This window comes from Zophobas morio, unplaced genomic scaffold (genome assembly GCF_036711695.1).
Source record: "Zophobas morio isolate AGI-343-1 ecotype UQ-CSIRO unplaced genomic scaffold, CSIRO_AGI_Zmor_V1 ptg000018l, whole genome shotgun sequence".
In the NCBI taxonomy this organism is placed as follows: domain Eukaryota; kingdom Metazoa; phylum Arthropoda; class Insecta; order Coleoptera; family Tenebrionidae; genus Zophobas; species Zophobas morio.
Window position 1 is genome coordinate 620,076 of NW_026972123.1, and position 18,291 is coordinate 638,366.

Here is an 18,291-nt window from a genome sequence, read left to right on the forward strand (position 1 = left end):
TTTTCTTCATGTTTTTTATTTTCTTTATGACTGCAATTTTTCGATTTTTCACTACATCGATTTTATAATTTTTTTTCAAATTCAGTTTTTCAATTTTTCGTTTCTTCACTTTTTTGATTTTCAATCTTAACTTTTTCGATATTGCAGTTTTATGACTTTAGAATTGGATTTCAAAATTTTTTGGACTTTTAATTTTTCAATATTTCAATTCCTCAAATTTTCATTTCTTCAAATTTTCGATTTGCAGTTGTTTATTTTCTTTATTTCTTCAATTATTCGATTTTTCAAAGTTTCCATTTTATAATTTTTTCTGTTTTCAATTTTAATTTTTTCAATTTTTCGGCTGCGAAATTTATCAATTTTTGGAGTTCAACTTTTGATGTTTTAGTTTATCCTGTTTCAATTTTAGAGTTTTCATGTTCTAGATTTTTAAATTTTTCGTCTCTTCAATGTTGATTGTAATTTTTCTAATTTTCATTTTAAATACCTACAAGTTGGAGAATCGAAAAACTGACAAGTTTAAAAGTGAAAACTTGAAGAGTTGCATATATAAATAAAAATCGAAAATTGGAAATCGAGAACTTGAAGAAACGGAAAATTGAAAAATTTGAAATTGCAAAAACCGAAAATTATAAAATCGGAATATCGAAAATTGGAAACATTGGAAAAACAAAAAAATACAAAAAACTGAAAATCGAACATTTAAAGAAATGAGAAATTGAAGATTTGAAAAATAAAAAAATTAAAAAACAAAAAATTGAAAAATTGCACATTGAAAAAAAACTTATGAAATCAGAACAGTAAAAAACCGAAAAATTGAAAAATTTCATACCGAAAAAAAGAAAAAACGATAAAATCAGAATACTGAAAAACCAAAAAATTGAAAAAAATAAAGAAAAAGACCCAAACGAAAAAGTACAAATCGAAAAAATAAAAATTGATTTAAATCTCGTGAAATTGGAAATCGAAAATTTGCAAAATCTAGAAATGAAACACATAGAAGTTGGAAAATCGAAAAATTGAAAAAATTAAAAATGAAAACTTGTTGCATGTTGTGAAACTGTAAAAACAAAAAAAAAATCGAGAATTGAAGAGACGGAAAACTGAAAAAAATTAATTTGCAAAAACCGAAAATTATAAAATCGGAACAACGAAAATTGGAAACATTGGAAAAACAAAAAAATACAAAACTGAAGAAAAAAGGAAAAATCCATAAATCTAAAAGGTGAAACATCTGAAAGTTGAAAACCGAAAAATTGCAAATCGAATTATTGAAAAATCCAAAAATTGAAAAATGGTACATTTAAAAAAATAATGAATTCAGAATACTAAAAAACCGAAAAATAGAAGACCGAATCGAGAAATTTCAAATCGAAAATTTGAAGAAATGAAAAATTGAAGAATCAAAAAACTGAAAAACTAAAAATCGAAAAATCGAAGAAACGAATACTTGAAAAACTGAAATTGAAAAATTGTAATAATAAAAAAAATAACAAAAATTGAAAAATGAAAAATCGAATAAGTGAAAAAGTTTTAAAAATCCTGCAACTGACAAATTCTAAAATCTTAAAATTAAGAAAGTGGAAAATTTTTGAAATTATTGAAAATTGAAAGCAGAAAAATTTGAAATCGAAAAATTGAAAAATTTCGTATTGAAAAGAAAAAGAATGATAAAATCAGAAAATCAGAACACTGAAAACCGAAAAATTGAAAAAAAAGCAAATAAAAAACCGAAACGAAAAAATGCAAATCGAAAAACTGGAGAACTGAAAAATTTAAAATTAATTCAAAACTCGTTAAATTGCAAATCGAAAAGTTGCAAAATCTAGAATCGAATCATCCAGAAGTTGGAAATCGAAAAGCTGAAAAATTTTAAAATGAAAACTGGGAAGAGTTACATATCGTAAAATTGAAGAAACAAAAAAATTAAAAATTGAAAAATTGCAAATTGAGAAATTCAAGAGAAAAGTTCTAAATTCGTCAAATAAATCTAAAATTGAAAAAAGGAAAAATTAAGATTTAAAAGTTGAAACTGAAAAATTGAAAAATTGAAAAATTCAAAAATTTTCACAGTGAAAACAAAAGAAATCATAAAATGAAAACATTGAAAAACCGAACAATTAAAAAAAAATGAAAACAGAAAACAATTATAAAATCGAATCACTGAAAAGCGGATATTTGAAGAAATAAAGAAAATAAAAAAAATCAAAATTTGAAAAAATGAAAAATTGATAGAATGAGAAATTCCAAAGCTGGAAAATTGAAAAACCGAGACATTTAAACCTGCAAACACGATAGGTGTTGGTCAGAATACCGAAATATAGTTATTTGTGACAGGGTGTATCTATAGATACATCAAATTTACTGACAGTATTTATCAGATTTTATACTTTTATTAATACATACATATTTTATATTTATTGATTTTAATTAATTAATTACTTTACAATATGTTACAACAACACGAACAACAACAGCGAAAGTCAGTAAGTACAGATTAGGGAAGAATTTTTAAAACGATATTATATTATCCTTTTGTGACAGTCGAATTTTCCGGAAATGCCGCAACCCACTATACATCAACGTTCCCCAGATAAACATATAAACATTGAAACAGAAGAGAACTGGGACGAAGAGTATTCCGGGACTTACGTACCGCCTCCAACGAAACCAGGGGTCTTAAAGTCAATTCCGCCCGGTTTATCTAAAACACAAAAAATTGTATTCAAATGTCGGGAGAGAGAGCGGTTTCGACAAGAAGACGAAAAGTAGTAAGTTATTTCTGAAATAAGTTTATACTAATTTCATGCAAATTCTTCAACAGATTTGAAATTGTGTCGATGGGGAGGATAATAAAAGAAAATTCAGGAGTCCAAAAATTTAATTTAACGACAACACGATCGTATATATTATATACACCTTCTTCGTTCTTGAAAATACAAATTGATTAATCAGGTTATTCGTAAACCACATCCAGGTGTTCTATATATTCTTGCTTAGCCGCCTGTCCTTTCGTAGTGTCTCTCGTCTGCTTTTCCATTTTCTTCAGTCTTTCTCTCAACAAGACGTTCTCCATGTTGGCAACCACTACTTCCAGCTCAGAAATTTGCTCTTCTGTGATCTTCGTACTCTGAGACAGGTTCGCGACTCCCAATTTACTGGCTTCGTTATACTTGGCCAAAGCTTCTCTGTACTGCGCCAACGCTTCGTTGTACTTTGCAACAACAGAAGCCGCATCAATGTCGGCAGACTCTAAAGCAGCGTCAAACAAAGACGCTGCTTCCTCTTCGGTCTTCACGGCTGAGTTAATCAAGTGATTGCCGCTTATTTTTAGTTTAATAAAATTAAGACGGCTTTGATTGAAGGTGGAATTTACCAGTGATTTAGCCTCTTCGAGGTGAGTCTTCGCCTCATTGAAGTACTTTTCGGCTTCTGTTGTTTGTCCTTTGACTTCTGCACTCAAAGCGCTGTCAATCTGCTGCTTGGCAAGCGTGGCGTGGCTCTTGCTTAAATTTTGTCGAGAAATTTGTTTGATGTCGGAATTTTGCGCGTTCTTAAAAGCTTGCGAGAAATACTTGATGGCTGTCCTTGTGTTATTGTTTTTTAAGGCCAGTTCGCCGTTTTTGTTGTGGTCCCAGGAGACCATGTTGAGGAATTGGTAGTGTGTTTGACTAATTCTAACGACCGTAGTGTCATGTCGTAGGCCGATGTGAATGTCGAAAGGCGACTCCAATACCCAATCATCACGCAAATCGGTCCTTTCTCTGAAAACGATCAAAAACATATATTAAAATTTTTGGGACACACTACAATAAACAGTTTTAAAAAATGGACCCATAGAAATTTTCAGGGCTCTTTTTAGTCGACAAAAACTTGTTGAGTTAAAAATTGGAGTACTAACTTGTATCCTCCACTGTGATAATAGACTTCCACCTGTCTGATCCTTATTCGAACAATACGATTATTCTCAAAAGTTAGCTTCAAAGTGAACGGCCACCCTTTTGCACGCTTATACGCTACTAATTTAATCTTTTGCTTTGTTCCACGTGCTATTGTTAGTCCCTTCAGTTTATTCACAGGTTTGTAGTCTTCATGCCAATCATAATTATCTATGTTGTAAGCTTCAGTGTAGATAATGTTGATGGCATGTTGACAATATCATTTTGTCTTTTTGTTATTTTGCTTGTTAAATGTTAGTTTTTAATTTTTAGTTTTAGTGTTTCTTTGTTTGTATTTTTTCTTTTTGACTTGTCTTATATACTGTTATACATATATGTATCTGTGGAGACCAAATATATATATATTATATATATATTATAATGTCTAACTCTGTATCGTTCACAATTTCAAGTTCCGTGTCGTAGTAATTTCCCATTCTAGTTGCTGCAACAACTTTGCCACTGAACTTACTTTAGAAGGGGTTGAACTGCGTTAGTTCCTCTTGTACTCTGCAGAGGCAGTTTCCGGTTGCAGTTCAATGGAAAATCGTGTATTTCTTTCCTGCACTTCGAAAGTGGTTTTGCGTGCAAGTCGAAGAAGGTACTAAAAGAAAGATCAGTTAATTTTCAAACGAAAAAATAAATAAATTTAAACAAGTAAAAAAATCTCGTCAAAAAAACAACAAATTTTTCGCGACAGTGACTTACTGCGATTTAAATATAACTTGTCAATTTCAAATCGACAACGCATTCTTGTTACTTACAGATTTACTACGACTTTATTTAGTCTCGTAAAATGTGCTGAAAAGTGAACATATTCTATCGAATTTTGGTAATATAGTATGAATTTTTGATTTTTCAATTCTATGATTTTCCAGGTTTAAAATTTTTCAATTTGCAGTTTTTGGATTTTCAGTCTTCCAATTTTTCTATTTCTTTAATTTTCAATTTTTAATCTTTCGATTTTTCAAATTTTTGTTTCTTCAAATTTTCATGTTTGATTTTCACTTTCGCATTTTTCAGTTTTCATTATATACTTTTTCGTTTTTTTATTTTTGATTTTTTAATTTTTCGAGTTGCAATTTTTCGATATTACAGTTTCTCGTTTTTCGATTTTTCACATTCTCAGTTTTTAATTTTTGTCATTTTCAATTTTTCGTTTCCATTTTTTTAATTTTCGTTTTCTCGGTTTTATGTCATAAATTTTCGTTTCCACAATTTTTCATGTTCCCGATTTTTATTTTTAATTTGGCGAATTTTCAATTTTTATTTTCTTGATTTATATCACAATTGTCCGTTTTTTCATTTCCTTTATTTTCTGTGTTTTTTTTTTCGATTTTACAATGTTTAATTTGTTCAATTTTTCAAATTTTCAGGCCTCGAATTTTCAGTTCGCCCATTTTTCAATTTTTGAATTTTTTACTTTTTTTGGATATACAGTCTTCCGATTTTCCAATTTCTGTAATTTTCAATATTTCTATTTCATAATACATATTTCTTTTTTTTATTTTTCGCTTTTTCGATTCTTAAGATTTTTCAAGTTTTCATTTTCTAATTTTTCGTTTTTCAATTTTACAATTTCTCGACTTCCAAAATTTTCAATTTTTTGGTTTGCATCAGTTTTTCAATTTGGCAATTTTTCAATATTACAGTTTTTCATTTTTCGATTTTTCAGTTTCTCAATTAATTTTTCCCTTTTCCAATTTTTTGTTTCCGATTGTTATTTTTCATTTTCTCGATTTTATATCACAATTTTTTGTTTTTTCATTTCCTTAATTTTTGTTTCTTTCGATTTTCCAATTTTTCGTTTATTCAATTTTACAAATTTTCAGGCCAATCGATTCCAATTCGTCGATTTTCCAATTTTTAAATTTTTCAGTTTGCAGTTTTTGGGTTTCCACGCCTTTTTTACTTTTGGATTTTCAATTTTTCGTTAAACTTTAGATTTTTCACATTTTCGACAGTTTTATACTTTAAAATTTTTCAATTTTTTTTATTTCTCGATTTATCGAATTCAGATGTTTGAATGTTTTGATTGTTCGATTTCTCAATTTATCAATTTCTCATTTTTTTCTATATTTCGATGTTTCGATTTTTCGATTTCTCGCTTTTCCGATTCTCCAATTTCTGGATGTTTCGATTTTTTCAATTTTTTTTAAATTCTGGAGTTTCGATTTGTCGATTTTTCAGTTTTTCAATTTTTAAGTTTTAGATTTTCGAATTTTTCTTTTTTGATTCTTTGATGTTTGGATTTCTCCATTTTTCAGTTTTGCGATATTTCAATTGTTCAATGTTTTAAATTTTAGATTTTTCGATTTCTGGATTTTTTGATTTTCCAGTTTTTCAATATTTCCATTTTCCAATTTTTCAAATTTTGACGTTGCTAAATTTTCAAATTTCCGATTTTTCAATTAATATATTTTTTTTATTTTCCCGTTTCTCGAATTTACAGTTTCGATTTTTCAGTTCTTCAATTCTTCGATTTTTGGATTTTTCGGTTGGCTAATTTTTTAATTTCTCAATTTTGGTTATTTGTTTCAGTTTTGGGATTTTTCAATATTTCTATTTTTCGACTTTTCGATTTTTTATTTTTTGGGTTTAGATTTTTCAATTTTCGACTGTTTTATATATATTTAGATTTCTGAATTTTTCGAGTTTTCAGTTCTTGTATATTTTAATTTTTCTTTTTTCCGAATTTTTTATTTTTCGATTTTTCAACTTTTTGAGAACTCGATTTATCGAGATTTGGACGTTTCGATGTTTTGATTGTCTCAGTTTTTTAATTTTTCGATGTTTCGATTTTTCGATTTATCGGTTTTTCAGGCTCCAGAATTTTCAATTTTTCAGCTTCTCGATTTCCCAATTATAGGATATTTCGTTCAATTTTCTGAGTTTTCTGTTTTTCGATTCTTTAATAATTTTTCAGTGTTGGGATTTTTTAGTATTTCGACTTTTGGATTTTTCACGTTCTGGATTTTTCGATTTCTCGACTTTTTACTTTTTGGATTTTCAATTTTTCGTTTTTTGAACTTTCGGTTTTCACAATCTTTCAACTTTTCGATATTTTAAGTTTTCAATTTTTAAAATTTTAGGTTTTTCGATTTCTCGAGTTTTCAGTTCTTCTATATTTGAATTTTTCAATTTTCGAAATTTAGAGTTAATTGTAAATTACTTTTTTAAAAACAGAGTAAGATGCGGTAATAAAAATAAAAATTTTTCTATTCGTTATGATTGACTAAAAAAACTCAAAAAAAAAGTTGCATTTGTGATTCACTTGCAATAGCAGGCGTTAAGATATTTGAAAAGTGACTAGAGAACACTAGAGAGGGGTCGGACTACCTGAAGAGTTATTTATGCTTAATTGTTGTGTGGCAATTCTGAGTAGACGCAAACATTTAGTGCGTTTATGGCTTTGACGTTTAAAGTACTTTACAGTCGACCCTTCATAAAACTTATTTAGTACTAATCTGTGCTTTTACCAGAAAATGTCTTTTCAGGTAGGTTATCAGTAAGGGGGTTTAAAACATCCGGCTGTGACGGTCTATTGAATTATATTGAAAGTTAAATTGGTGTGAAGCCATAAACGCACTAAAAGTTTGCGTCTAGTATACCACTACCGTACTAGCACTGCTGTCAACAATTCATGTCTGTCAATTCAAAAAGCAAGGTAAATAAGGTCCAATAAAATCAAAGGAAAAGTTGGAAAGTGAACACATTTTATTTTAATACGGGGAAAAGCTGCGAAATGAATCTTCAAACGATTCATTTGCCCAGCTGCAAAAAAACCCTTTATTTTTTCGAAAACAGAACGTTATAAACATACATTGCACATATAACATGAATTTACATTTCAAATCACTAACAAATGTTTTGCGGTTAAAAGGAACAAAACCTGCATGTGGAGACCGAGCGTCTCTGCAGTGAACGTTAAAAATTTGAAATTGAGCGCGAATTGATATTTTCGTCGGTCCGGTGGTGATCAATCAGGTTGAAATTCTTGTGTCGCCTCGTCCAGGGGAGAGTCCTTTTCCGAACCAAGAACGACGAAGCTGAAAAGTGAACATATTGTATCGAATTTTGGTAGTATGGTATGAATTTACTTTTTACACAGCTAAATGTTCCTCATGGGGTGAGTGTTCAGGATGTGTTGATAAGCCTAGAAATAGAAAATATTGGTGGAATTATAAAAAAAATTAGCCCAACACATTCAAAATTGTTCGAAAGCTATCGGTGTTTTATTTTTGATACACTATGTAAACTGTTGAATTATAAAAATTGGTCTAAAGTTATTTAGACAGCACTTTCCTCGCTGTTCAAGTCCGGTATGACATTTTCAGTTTTGTCTGATAATTGTAAGATTCGATTTAGATATTTTTTTGCTGATAACGCAGTAAAGAGATCGATCTGGCGAATGACTAATTTTGTTTTCTCGACGTTTCTCGATTTTATATCACAATTTTTGGTTTCTTTGATTTTTCAATTCTACGATTTTCCACGTTTAAAATTTTTCAATTTGCAGTTTTTGGATTTTCAGTCTTCCAATTTTTCTATTTCTTTCATTTTCAATTTCTAATCTTTCGATTTTTCAAATTTTTGTTTCTTCAAATTTTCATGTTTCATTTTCACTTTCGGCATTTTTCAGTTTTCATTATATACTTTTTCGTTTTTTTATTTTTGATTTTTTAATTTTTCGAGTTGCAATTTTTCGATATTACAGTTTCTCATTTTTCCATTTTTCACATTCTCAGTTTTTAATTTTTGTAATTTTCAATTTTTCGTTTCCATTTTTTTAATTTTCATTTTCTCGGTTTTATGTCACAAATTTTCATTTTTTCAATTCCTTTATTTCTTGTTGTTTCTTTCGATTTTTTAATTTTTCGTTTCCACAATTTTTCATGTTCCCGAGTTTTATTTTTAATTTGGCGAATTTTCAATTTTTATTTTCTTGATTTATATCACAATTGTCCGTTTTTTCATTTCCTTTATTTTCTGTGTTTTTTTTTCGATTTTACAATGTTTGATTTGTTCAATTTTTCAAATTTTCAGGCCTTGAATTTTCAGTTCGCCCATTTTTTACTTTGCAGTTTTTCGATATACAGTCTTCCGATTTTCCAATTTCTTTAATTTTCAATATTTCTATTTCATAATACATTTCTTTTTTTTTGATTTTTCGATTTTTCGATTCTTAAGATTTTTCAAGTTTTCATTTTCTAATTTTTCGTTTTTCAATTTTACAATTTCTCGACTTCCAAAATTTTCAATTTTTCGGTTTGCATCAGTTTTTCAATTTGGCAATTTTTCAATATTACAGTTTTTCATTTTTCGATTTTTCAGTTTCTCAATTAATTTTTCCCTTTTCCAATTTTTTGTTTCCGATTTTTATTTTTCATTTTCTCGATTTTATATCACAATTTTTTGTTTTTTCATTCCCTTAATTTTTGTTTCTTTCGATTTTTCAAGTTTTCGTTTATTCAATTTTACAAAATTTCAGGCCAATCGATTCCAATTCGTCGATTTTTCAATTTTTAAATTTTTCAGTTTGCAGTTTTTGGGTTTCCACCCCTTTTTTACTTTTTGGATTTTCAATTTTTCGTTAAACTTTAGATTTTTCAAATTTTAGACAGTTTTATACTTCGAATTCTCATTTTTTTTTTCAACTTTTCGATGTTTTAATTTTTCTTTTTTAAAATTTTTCAATTTTTTTTTTTCTCGATTTATCGAATTCATATGTTTGAATGTTTTGATTGTTCGATTTCTCAATTTATCAATTTTTTCTATTTCGCGATGTTTCGATTTTTGGATTTCTCGGTTTTTCGATTTTCCAATTTCTGGATGTTTCGATTTTTCAATTTTTTTAAATTCTGGAGTTTCGATTTGTCGATTTTTCAGTTTTTCGATTTTTAAGTTTTAGATTTTCGAATTTTTCTTTTTTGATTCTTTGATGTTTGGATTTCTCCATTTTTCAGTTTTGCGATATTTCAATTGTTGAATGTTTTAAATTTTAGATTTTTCGATTTCTGGATTTTTTGATTTTCCAGTTCTTCAATATTTCTATTTTCCAATTTTTCAAATTTTGACGTTGCCAAATTTTCAGTTTTCCGAATTTTCAATTAATATATTTTTTTTTAGTTTCCCGTTTCTCGAATTTGCAGTTTCGATTTTTCAGTTCTTCAGTTCTTCGATTTTTGGATTTTTCGGTTGGCTAATTTTTTAATTTCTCAATTTTGGATATTTGTTTCAGTTTTGGGATTTTTCAATATATCTATTTTTCGACTTTTCGATTTTTTATTTTTTGGATTTTCTGTTTTTCGTTTTTTAAACTTTAGATTTTTCAATTTTCGACTGTTTTATATATATTTCGATTTCAGAGTTTTTCGAGTTTTCAGTTCTTGTATATTTTAATTTTCCTTTTCTCCGAATTTTTTATTTTTTGATTTTTCAATTTTTTGAGAACTCGATTTATCGAGATTCGGACGTTTTGATGTTTCGATTGTTTCAGTTTTTGAATTTTTCCATGTTTCGATTTATCTGTTTTTCGTTTTTTTACTTTTCGGCTTTTCGATTTTTGAATTATCCGATTTTTCAATCTTCCAATTTTTTAAGTTTTGATTTTGATTTGCCCATTTTCGACTTGCCAAGGTTTCGATTTTTCAGTTTTTCAGTTCCTCAATTTTTCGATTTTTCAGGCCCCAGATTTTTCAATTTTTCGATTCTTGAGGTTTGCAATTTTTCGGCTTTTCGATTTCCCAATTTGTGGATATTTCGTTCAATTTTGTGAGTTTTCTGTTTTTCGATTCTTTAATTTTTCAATGTTGGGATTTTTTAGTATTTCGACTTTTGGATTTTTCACGTTCTGGATTTTTCGATTTCTCGACTTTTTACTTTTTGGATTTTCGAATTTTTCTTTTTTTGATTCTTTGATGTTTGGTTTTCTCCATTTTTCCATTTTGCTATATTTCAATTGTTCAATGTTTTAAATTTTAGATTTTTTGATTTTCCAATTTTTCAAATTTTGACGTTGCTAGATTTTCAGTTTTCCGATTTTTCAATTAATATATTTTTTTTATTTTCCCGTTTCTCGAATTTGCAGTTTCGATTTTTCAGTTCTTCAATTCTTCGATTTTTGGATTTTTCGGTTGGATAATTTTTTAATTTCTCGATTTTGGATATTTGTTCTAGTTTTGGGATTTTTCAATATTTCTATTTTTCGACTTTTCGATGTTTTTCAGTTTTTCGTTTTTCGTTTTATATACATTTAGATTTCTGAATTTTTCGAGTGTTCAGTTCTTGTATATTTTAATTTTTCTTTTTTCCGAATTTTTTATTTTTCGATTTTTCAATTTTTTAAGAACTCGATTTATCGAGATTCGGACGTTTCGATGTTCTGATTGTCTCAGTTTTTTAATTTTTCGATGTTTCGATTTTTCGATTTATCGGTTTTTCAGGCTCCAGAATTTTCAGTTTTTCTGCTTCTCGATTTCCCAATTTTTGGATATTTCGTTCAATTTTGTGAGTTTTCTGTTTTTCGATTCTTTAATTTTTTAGTATTTCGACTTTTGGATTTTTCACGTTCTGGATTTTTCGATTTCTCGACTTTTTACTTTTTGGATTTTCAATTTTTCGTTTTTTGAACTTTCGGTTTTCACAATCTTTCAACTTTTCGATATTTTAAGTTTTCAATTTTTAAAATTTTAGGTTTTTCGATTTCTCGAGTTTTCAGTTCTTCTATATTTGAATTTTTCAATTTTCGAAATTTAGAGTTAATTGTAAGTTACTTTTTTAAAAACAGAGTAAGATACGGTAATAAAAATAAAAATGTTTCTATTCGTTATGATGATTCAATAAAAAAGCTCAAAAAAAAGGTTGCATTTGTGATTCACTAGCAATAGCAAGCGTTACGATATTTGAAAAGTGACTAGAGAACACTAGAGAGTGTTGGGACTACGTGAAGAGTTATTTATACTCAACTGTTGTGTGACAATTCTGATGATACAGTAGACGCAAACATTTAGTGCGTTTATGGCTTTGACGTTTAAAGTACTTTACAGTCGACCCTTCATAAAACTTACTTAGTATTACCCTGTGCTTTTACCAGAAAAGGTCTTTTCAGGTAGGTTATCAGTAAGGGGGTTTAAAACATCCGGCTGTGACGGTCTATTGAATTATATTGAAAGTTAAATTGGTGTGAAGCCATAAACGCACTAAAAGTTTGCGTCTAGTATACCACTACCGTACTAGCACTGCTGTCAACAATTCATGTCTGTCAATTCAAAAAGCAAGGTCCAATAAAATCAAAGGCAAAGTTGGAAAGTTAACACATTTTATTTTAATACGGGGAAAAGCTGCGAAATGAATCTTCAAACGATTCATTTGCCCAGCTGCAAAAAAACCCTTTATTTTTTCGAAAACAGAACGTTATAAACATACATTGCACATATAACATGAATTTACATTTCAAATCACTAACAAATGTTTTGCGGTTAAAAGGATCAAAACCTGCATGTGGAGACCGAGCGTCTCTGCAGTGAACGTTAAAAATTCGAAATTGAGCGCGAATTGATATTTTCATCCGTCCGGTGGTGATCAATCAGGTTGAAATTCTTGTGTCGCCTCGTCGCCTCGTCCAGGGGAGAGTCCTCTTTCGAACCAAGAACGACGAAGCTGAAAAGTGAACATATTCTATCGAATTTTGGTAGTATGGTATGAATTTACTTTTTACACAGCTAAATGTTCCTCATGGGGTGAGTGTTCAGGATGTGTTGATAAGCCTTTTCGAATGTTTCAAGTTGGCTTTTCGTGGGGTCATCGTGATAAATCAGCCTCAGTCTTCTATATTGTCTTGTCACGTCGACCAGTGGGGCGTTCTTCACTAAACCAAAGTTAGCGTAGTACTGGTGCACGTGAACGACGACTTGCAATGTCGTTTCGGCTCCGCCGATTAAGACCTCGTCAGCAATCTTCTTGTCCTTAATCGCCTTCTTCGTTTCTTTCGCCATGGAACTGACCATGGCGATATTGGATTTTAAGATATTACACCATAAAGAGAAAATTTTCTCTTCGAGCGTTGTGCAGATCTTCTCGACGACATCTTCAACGTCGTTGTCGCAGCCGACTGGTTTCAGATGTTTCTCTAGGTAGTTCGCGAAGCCTTTGACGTATCTGATAAGTTCCGCGTTCTTCTCCGTTAACTCTCGCGCCGTCTTCAAAAATTCCACGACTTTTTTCTGCTTCTTCTCTCGGAGTTTATTTGCAACGTTGACAATAGGATGATGTTTTGTAAGATCTTGTGCCGTGAATCGATCGACCGTCTCTTGGATTTGGGTGAAGTCGCTGGTCCGCAACTTCTCCATCAGCTTCTTGTTCGACCTAATCGATTCTTCGATCATGGCATTTATCTTATCGATTAGGTCTCCGGTCACCTTTCTCGCGATGGTTGGTATAATCACGTCGTTGTAGATGGTCTCCTTCAGTTTTCGTGCCGTTTCTTTTCCGATCTTCACCAATCCCTCTTTGAACAGCTCGGATAACTTCTTCGCTTTCGCGCGACGTTCCATCTTCCGCAGCTGCTCGAGTTTCTTCATTCCGCCCAGATTTTTCAGTTCCTTCGTTAGGTTAGAGTTGAGGAGCCGCTTCAGCTCGGCGAATTGTTTGTGGTTCGGCAATCTGTTGAATTTCACGACAGTCAAACGTTGCGATACACGCGAGTGAAGCTGACGCACGGACTTGACGCTCTCCTTCGCCAACGATTTGAGAGCGAAACTTTTTAATGCGTTGCGCGAAAATTTCCGGGCCAACTTTATCACCAGTTTAATCAGTTTCACAACTTGAACTATGGCGCCAATACCGAATGTTAACATGCTCGCCCCCATCGAGATGAGATTTGCTTTGACGTAATCGCTCAGAGTCTCGTCGGATTTTTGTCCAAACAGTACCGCCATTGCAAGATCGACGACAGCGTCACATATTAGCCTGGCTGCCAGAGTGCTCATCGTCGGAAAGATGGGGAAGAAGGCCAAACCTACTCCTAGCGCTACGACACCTCCGCCTATGAGCACGAGGCACTTGGTTCGTAGCTCGTCGGGAATGGTGTTCGCGCTCTTGACCGAGTAGATAATATTCATTCCGACGCTCTCTAACTCGACGATGTCAACATCGGAAAGCAGTTCTATATCTTCCGACTTCTCCATCATCACGAACAAGTTTTTGAGGTTCGCGGGTGTTCGCGATTCCAATGCAACTTTCAAGTGGTTCTGGTTCAGTTGCTTGAGCACTTCGTCGATGTTTCCGCAATGTATTTTCAAACAATACAGTCTTGCCTTCAAGTGTTTCAGTAACCCGGCGTCCTCTTCGTCTGCGTTAATTATGTCGGTAAACTTCGGGTCGTCCAATAACTTCTCGATGTGATCGATTTCCTTCGTTAAGTCGCTTCGAGCCTTCTTAATGGATGATTTTGCGCCAGATAGGTTCGGATCTTTCTCTGCTAAACCCAACTTGAGAATGTCCTCTACCACTTGCAAGATCTGGTAGTAAAATGCGTTCGCCTGTTCGATGTACACTTCGAACATCTTCATGTGTGCGCCAGGAACGTTCTTCTCATCGCTGATTTCCATTGCCGTCTCTAAGTAAGTCTTCGCCTTGGCCGTGTTGCCATTTTCCAGAAAGGAATCCGCCAAAGCGATGGCATAGTACGGATTGTGGCGTATCTTTCCTTCGATGTTGCCTCTCGCCTCCTTCTTGAATTGCTCGAACACGACCGATGCTTCTGTCCCGATGTTATGCGATCTAAATTGCTTCTTTTCCAACCAGTTCGCCCAGAACTCTTTCAAATCTTTCAAAACATAGTCGTACTCTTCCGTGGATTTGTTTCTTTTCAGCTCTCTGTGAAGATCCGCAAAGAGCCGATACAGTTCGTCCTTGAATGTCAATTCTTTCACAAGGCCGTGGCGGATTTGGTTTAGTCTCTCTCGTTCTAGCTGATCTCTCTTGTCCTTGATCGCGAAAAAGTTGGTATTTTCATCGCCCTTCATTCCGATCTGCTCGGTTTCGCTCTTACGCAGGATCAGTTGAGCGGTACCGTTGTTTCCCTGCCTCGACGTCCGACCGAATGCTTGACCTTCCACGCGAAGATTAACGGGAAGAAACCCGACCATCACGTGGAGACCACCATTACCTTCGACCACGTTCGTCGTCTTAAAGTTCGTTCCGCGGCCAGCTATGTTGGTTGCCAAAATAATATCTCCGACGTTTGCCCTTTCTTTGGTTTGGTCGGCGTGCTCCTCGCTGGAATACAGACGTATTCTGACTCCTTCAGGTTCCAGGATACGTAGATTATGTTCTACTTCGAACAGATCATCTTGAGTCTCGAAGATGGCTAAAACGGCTCTAGCGTCGTCGGTTTTCGCTAATATCTCGATCGCGACTTGGCTAGCCCAGATTTCGTCGTCGACGACGATTCCGGCTAGCTCTTCGAAGTTCTTCCTTCTGAAAGTCGGTATCTTGGCGTAATCCACGTCGTATATGGAAGAGAGTAGTTCTTGCTCGGCTCTGGAACCGAGAGTTCCTGTCATGCCATAGATGTTTTCTGATTTGTAGAGTTTTATGTAACCAATATTGGACACAAAACTACTTGTTAACGTTTCGAAAGTCAGTTGGAGATTGTGCTTTATCTGGACGAACTGGTGGAGACCCTTCGACCAGATGGTATTTCGCATGGTCACTCCTGTGTTCAGGTAATCAACCGGCGCGATTTTCTTCTCTCCGCTTTTATCTGTTATGAAGCGGTATTGTTTGTGCTCTTTGCAACTGTATTTCGCGTGTATGGCGTTCTTCATCCGCGTTTCTAACTGGGATGATACGTAAGTTTTGAGATGTTCTGGTACGAAACTCATATCTATGGGACCGGATGCCCTAATCTTCCCTTTAAGAATTTCCCTTTCTTTCGCTAGTCTACCCTTCTCGTATTCGGCGTAACGCACTTCGGCCTCTTTCAAATCGTCGTAGCTGTCGATGATCTTCTGGATCTCTCGCTGCGTTTCCTCGACGTATTCGTTTTCGGCGTCGTGCAACTTTTTCCATATTTCTAAGTATACATAACGAAGGCATTCCATTCCCGGGTAGGGGTTTGCCAATTTCGCAACGTGGCCACCATTGTCTATTAGCATCGAATCGACTTCGTCCAAAATGACAATGTCGAATTTACGTTTATGTCGGACGTCGTCTCCGTCCAAAGACTCCTTCAGATAGTCGAATTGGAAGTTTCCGATGGTACCGTACAGGACGTCGGCCTCATAGCAGGCTCCAGTGTATTTGGACTCGTCGTCGGTGGGCCTGTTATTTGTGGCGACCGTAAGACCGAACACGGACAAAAGTGTCCTGGTTTCGTCGACGCCTTCCTGTGCGAGAATGGGACTACTGGTCAACACGTCTACGGTGTGGCCCTGAAGACACTTCACGATGGCCAACAGTGCTACAATGTTCGTTTTTCCTTCGCCTGTTTTAATCTGACTTAAGCGCCCTTGGACACGATTGCCGTGCAAAAAAATTATCACACTGAGTATTTGCGGGATCCTCAAGCGGTAGCCTCCCGTTACTAAGTTGAAGGCACGGTCCATAATCGCGATCGCTTCGCAAACGCTCTCCTCCGAAGTATCTAGTCGACCTTTGGTTTTCACCGCCCACGCGTGTATATCGCTAATGGTCCTGTCCTTCCATACCGCTTCGTACGCTTCCTCGACAGCGAAGTATTTTGCTTTTAGTAATAGTAATAGTAATAGTAATATATATTTGTGTTACCATACAAAATATTTACACACGTCATAAAATAATTAACAAAAGCTTAATACTAAATCATAACTAACAAAGGAAAAGCACATTAGTTTTGCATTGATTTCATAAATTGAAAAAATTCTTCAAACGAGAAAAATGCATTTTGGATCAGTATTTTCTTAATACATACTTTAAATTGATTGAGATTAGCCTTTTTCATTGCAGTAGGTACCGCGTTGTAAAATTCCACACAATAGTGAGCAATGCTATTTTTAGATCTTTTAAGTCTAATGAAATCATTTCGCAACAAATGCCTATATCGAGTGGCGTATTCATGTTCGCCAGAGCCATAATTCGCTTGGTTTTGATAAATAAATAAAAGACATTGCAATATAAATTCACACGGAACTGTAATAATACCATATTTTGTAAACAATTGTCGACAATCTTCTCTGTATCCGAGTCCACCAATAACCCTAACACATTTTCTCTGAAAAGCGAATATCCTTCCAGCATGGGCAGAATGACCCCAAATGAGTATACCATAAGAGATAATACTGTGAATTGTGCCAAAATAAGCAGTAACAAGAATATTTTGAGAAACAACACTATAAAGCTTCCGGAGCAGAAATAATTTAGTTGCCAATTTTTTTAACATATGATCAATATGAATCTCCCAGGTCAATTTCCCATCAAGATAGAAACCAAGAAATTTTACGTAGTCATTTTTATTAATCTCACTTGAAAGTGAAAAAAGTAAATGTTGCGTTTTGTCTTTATTGGCTAACAATTTGTTCGCTGAGAACCAGTTACTTATTTGTGTTTCGGCTTCACTTGACATTTCATTTATTCTGTAAATATCTTTCCCAGAAATTAAAACTGACGTATCATCTGCAAATAAAACCAATTTACCATCTAAAGTTAGATTTGATATATCATTAATATAAACCAAAAATAAAAATGGCCCAAGCACTGACCCCTGCGGCACTCCTGCAACTAATTTTTGCTTAGATGATGCTGAATTATTGAAATATACATATTGTTGTCTGTCAGTCAAATAAGATCTGATCAATTTTAAGCTGTTTTCAGAACGAAGATAATATTTTAACTTGTATAATAATATATCATGACAAACAGTGTCAAATGCTTTTTGCAAATCAAATACACTTAATAAAGAATTTTGTTTTTGTTCGAAAGCCCTTAGTATCTCCGAGCATAACGAATTTGTAGCTAGAGTTGTTGATCTCTTATTGCGGAAACCAAATTGTGAATAATTGAAGAGTGATAAACTTTCAAAGAATTCGCTTAACTGATTTTTCAATATCGTTTCAAATATTTTACCAAATATTGGTACCAATGAGATGGGACGGTAATTTTTTGTGGAATTAATATCCCCTTGTTTTTTAAGAATCGGTACAACTTTAGTTACTTTTAGTTGTATTGGAAACGTATGCTCTTGTATGCAGTGGTTTATTACCTTTGTCATTGGAATAACAATAAGATTTAAAATTGTTTTTAACATTAATATGCATATATTATCAGTATCTTTACTTTTAGAATTTTTCATTTTTGAAACTATATCACGGAC

General features: G+C 32.9%; 1 protein-coding gene across 1 annotated transcript; it reads right to left on the minus strand.

Annotated features, from left to right (window-relative positions):
• Nucleotides 1-2,876: 2,876 nt before the first annotated feature.
• LOC135131095 (uncharacterized) lies at nt 2,877-4,133 on the minus strand. The gene is made up of 2 exons (XM_064058630.1): nt 3,902-4,133; nt 2,877-3,764 (listed from the first exon to the last, which is right to left on the minus strand). The coding sequence occupies exon 2, from the start codon at nt 3,644-3,646 to the stop codon at nt 2,957-2,959; it is 690 nt and encodes a 229-aa protein (XP_063914700.1). The 5' UTR covers nt 3,647-3,764; nt 3,902-4,133; the 3' UTR covers nt 2,877-2,956.
• Nucleotides 4,134-18,291: the final 14,158 nt, after the last annotated feature.

What these genes read in the sequence shown, in the direction of transcription:
- LOC135131095 (XM_064058630.1), bottom strand. Translation starts at nt 3,646, where the DNA reads ATGGTCTCCTGGGACCACAACAAAAACGGCGAACTGGCCTTAAAAAAC.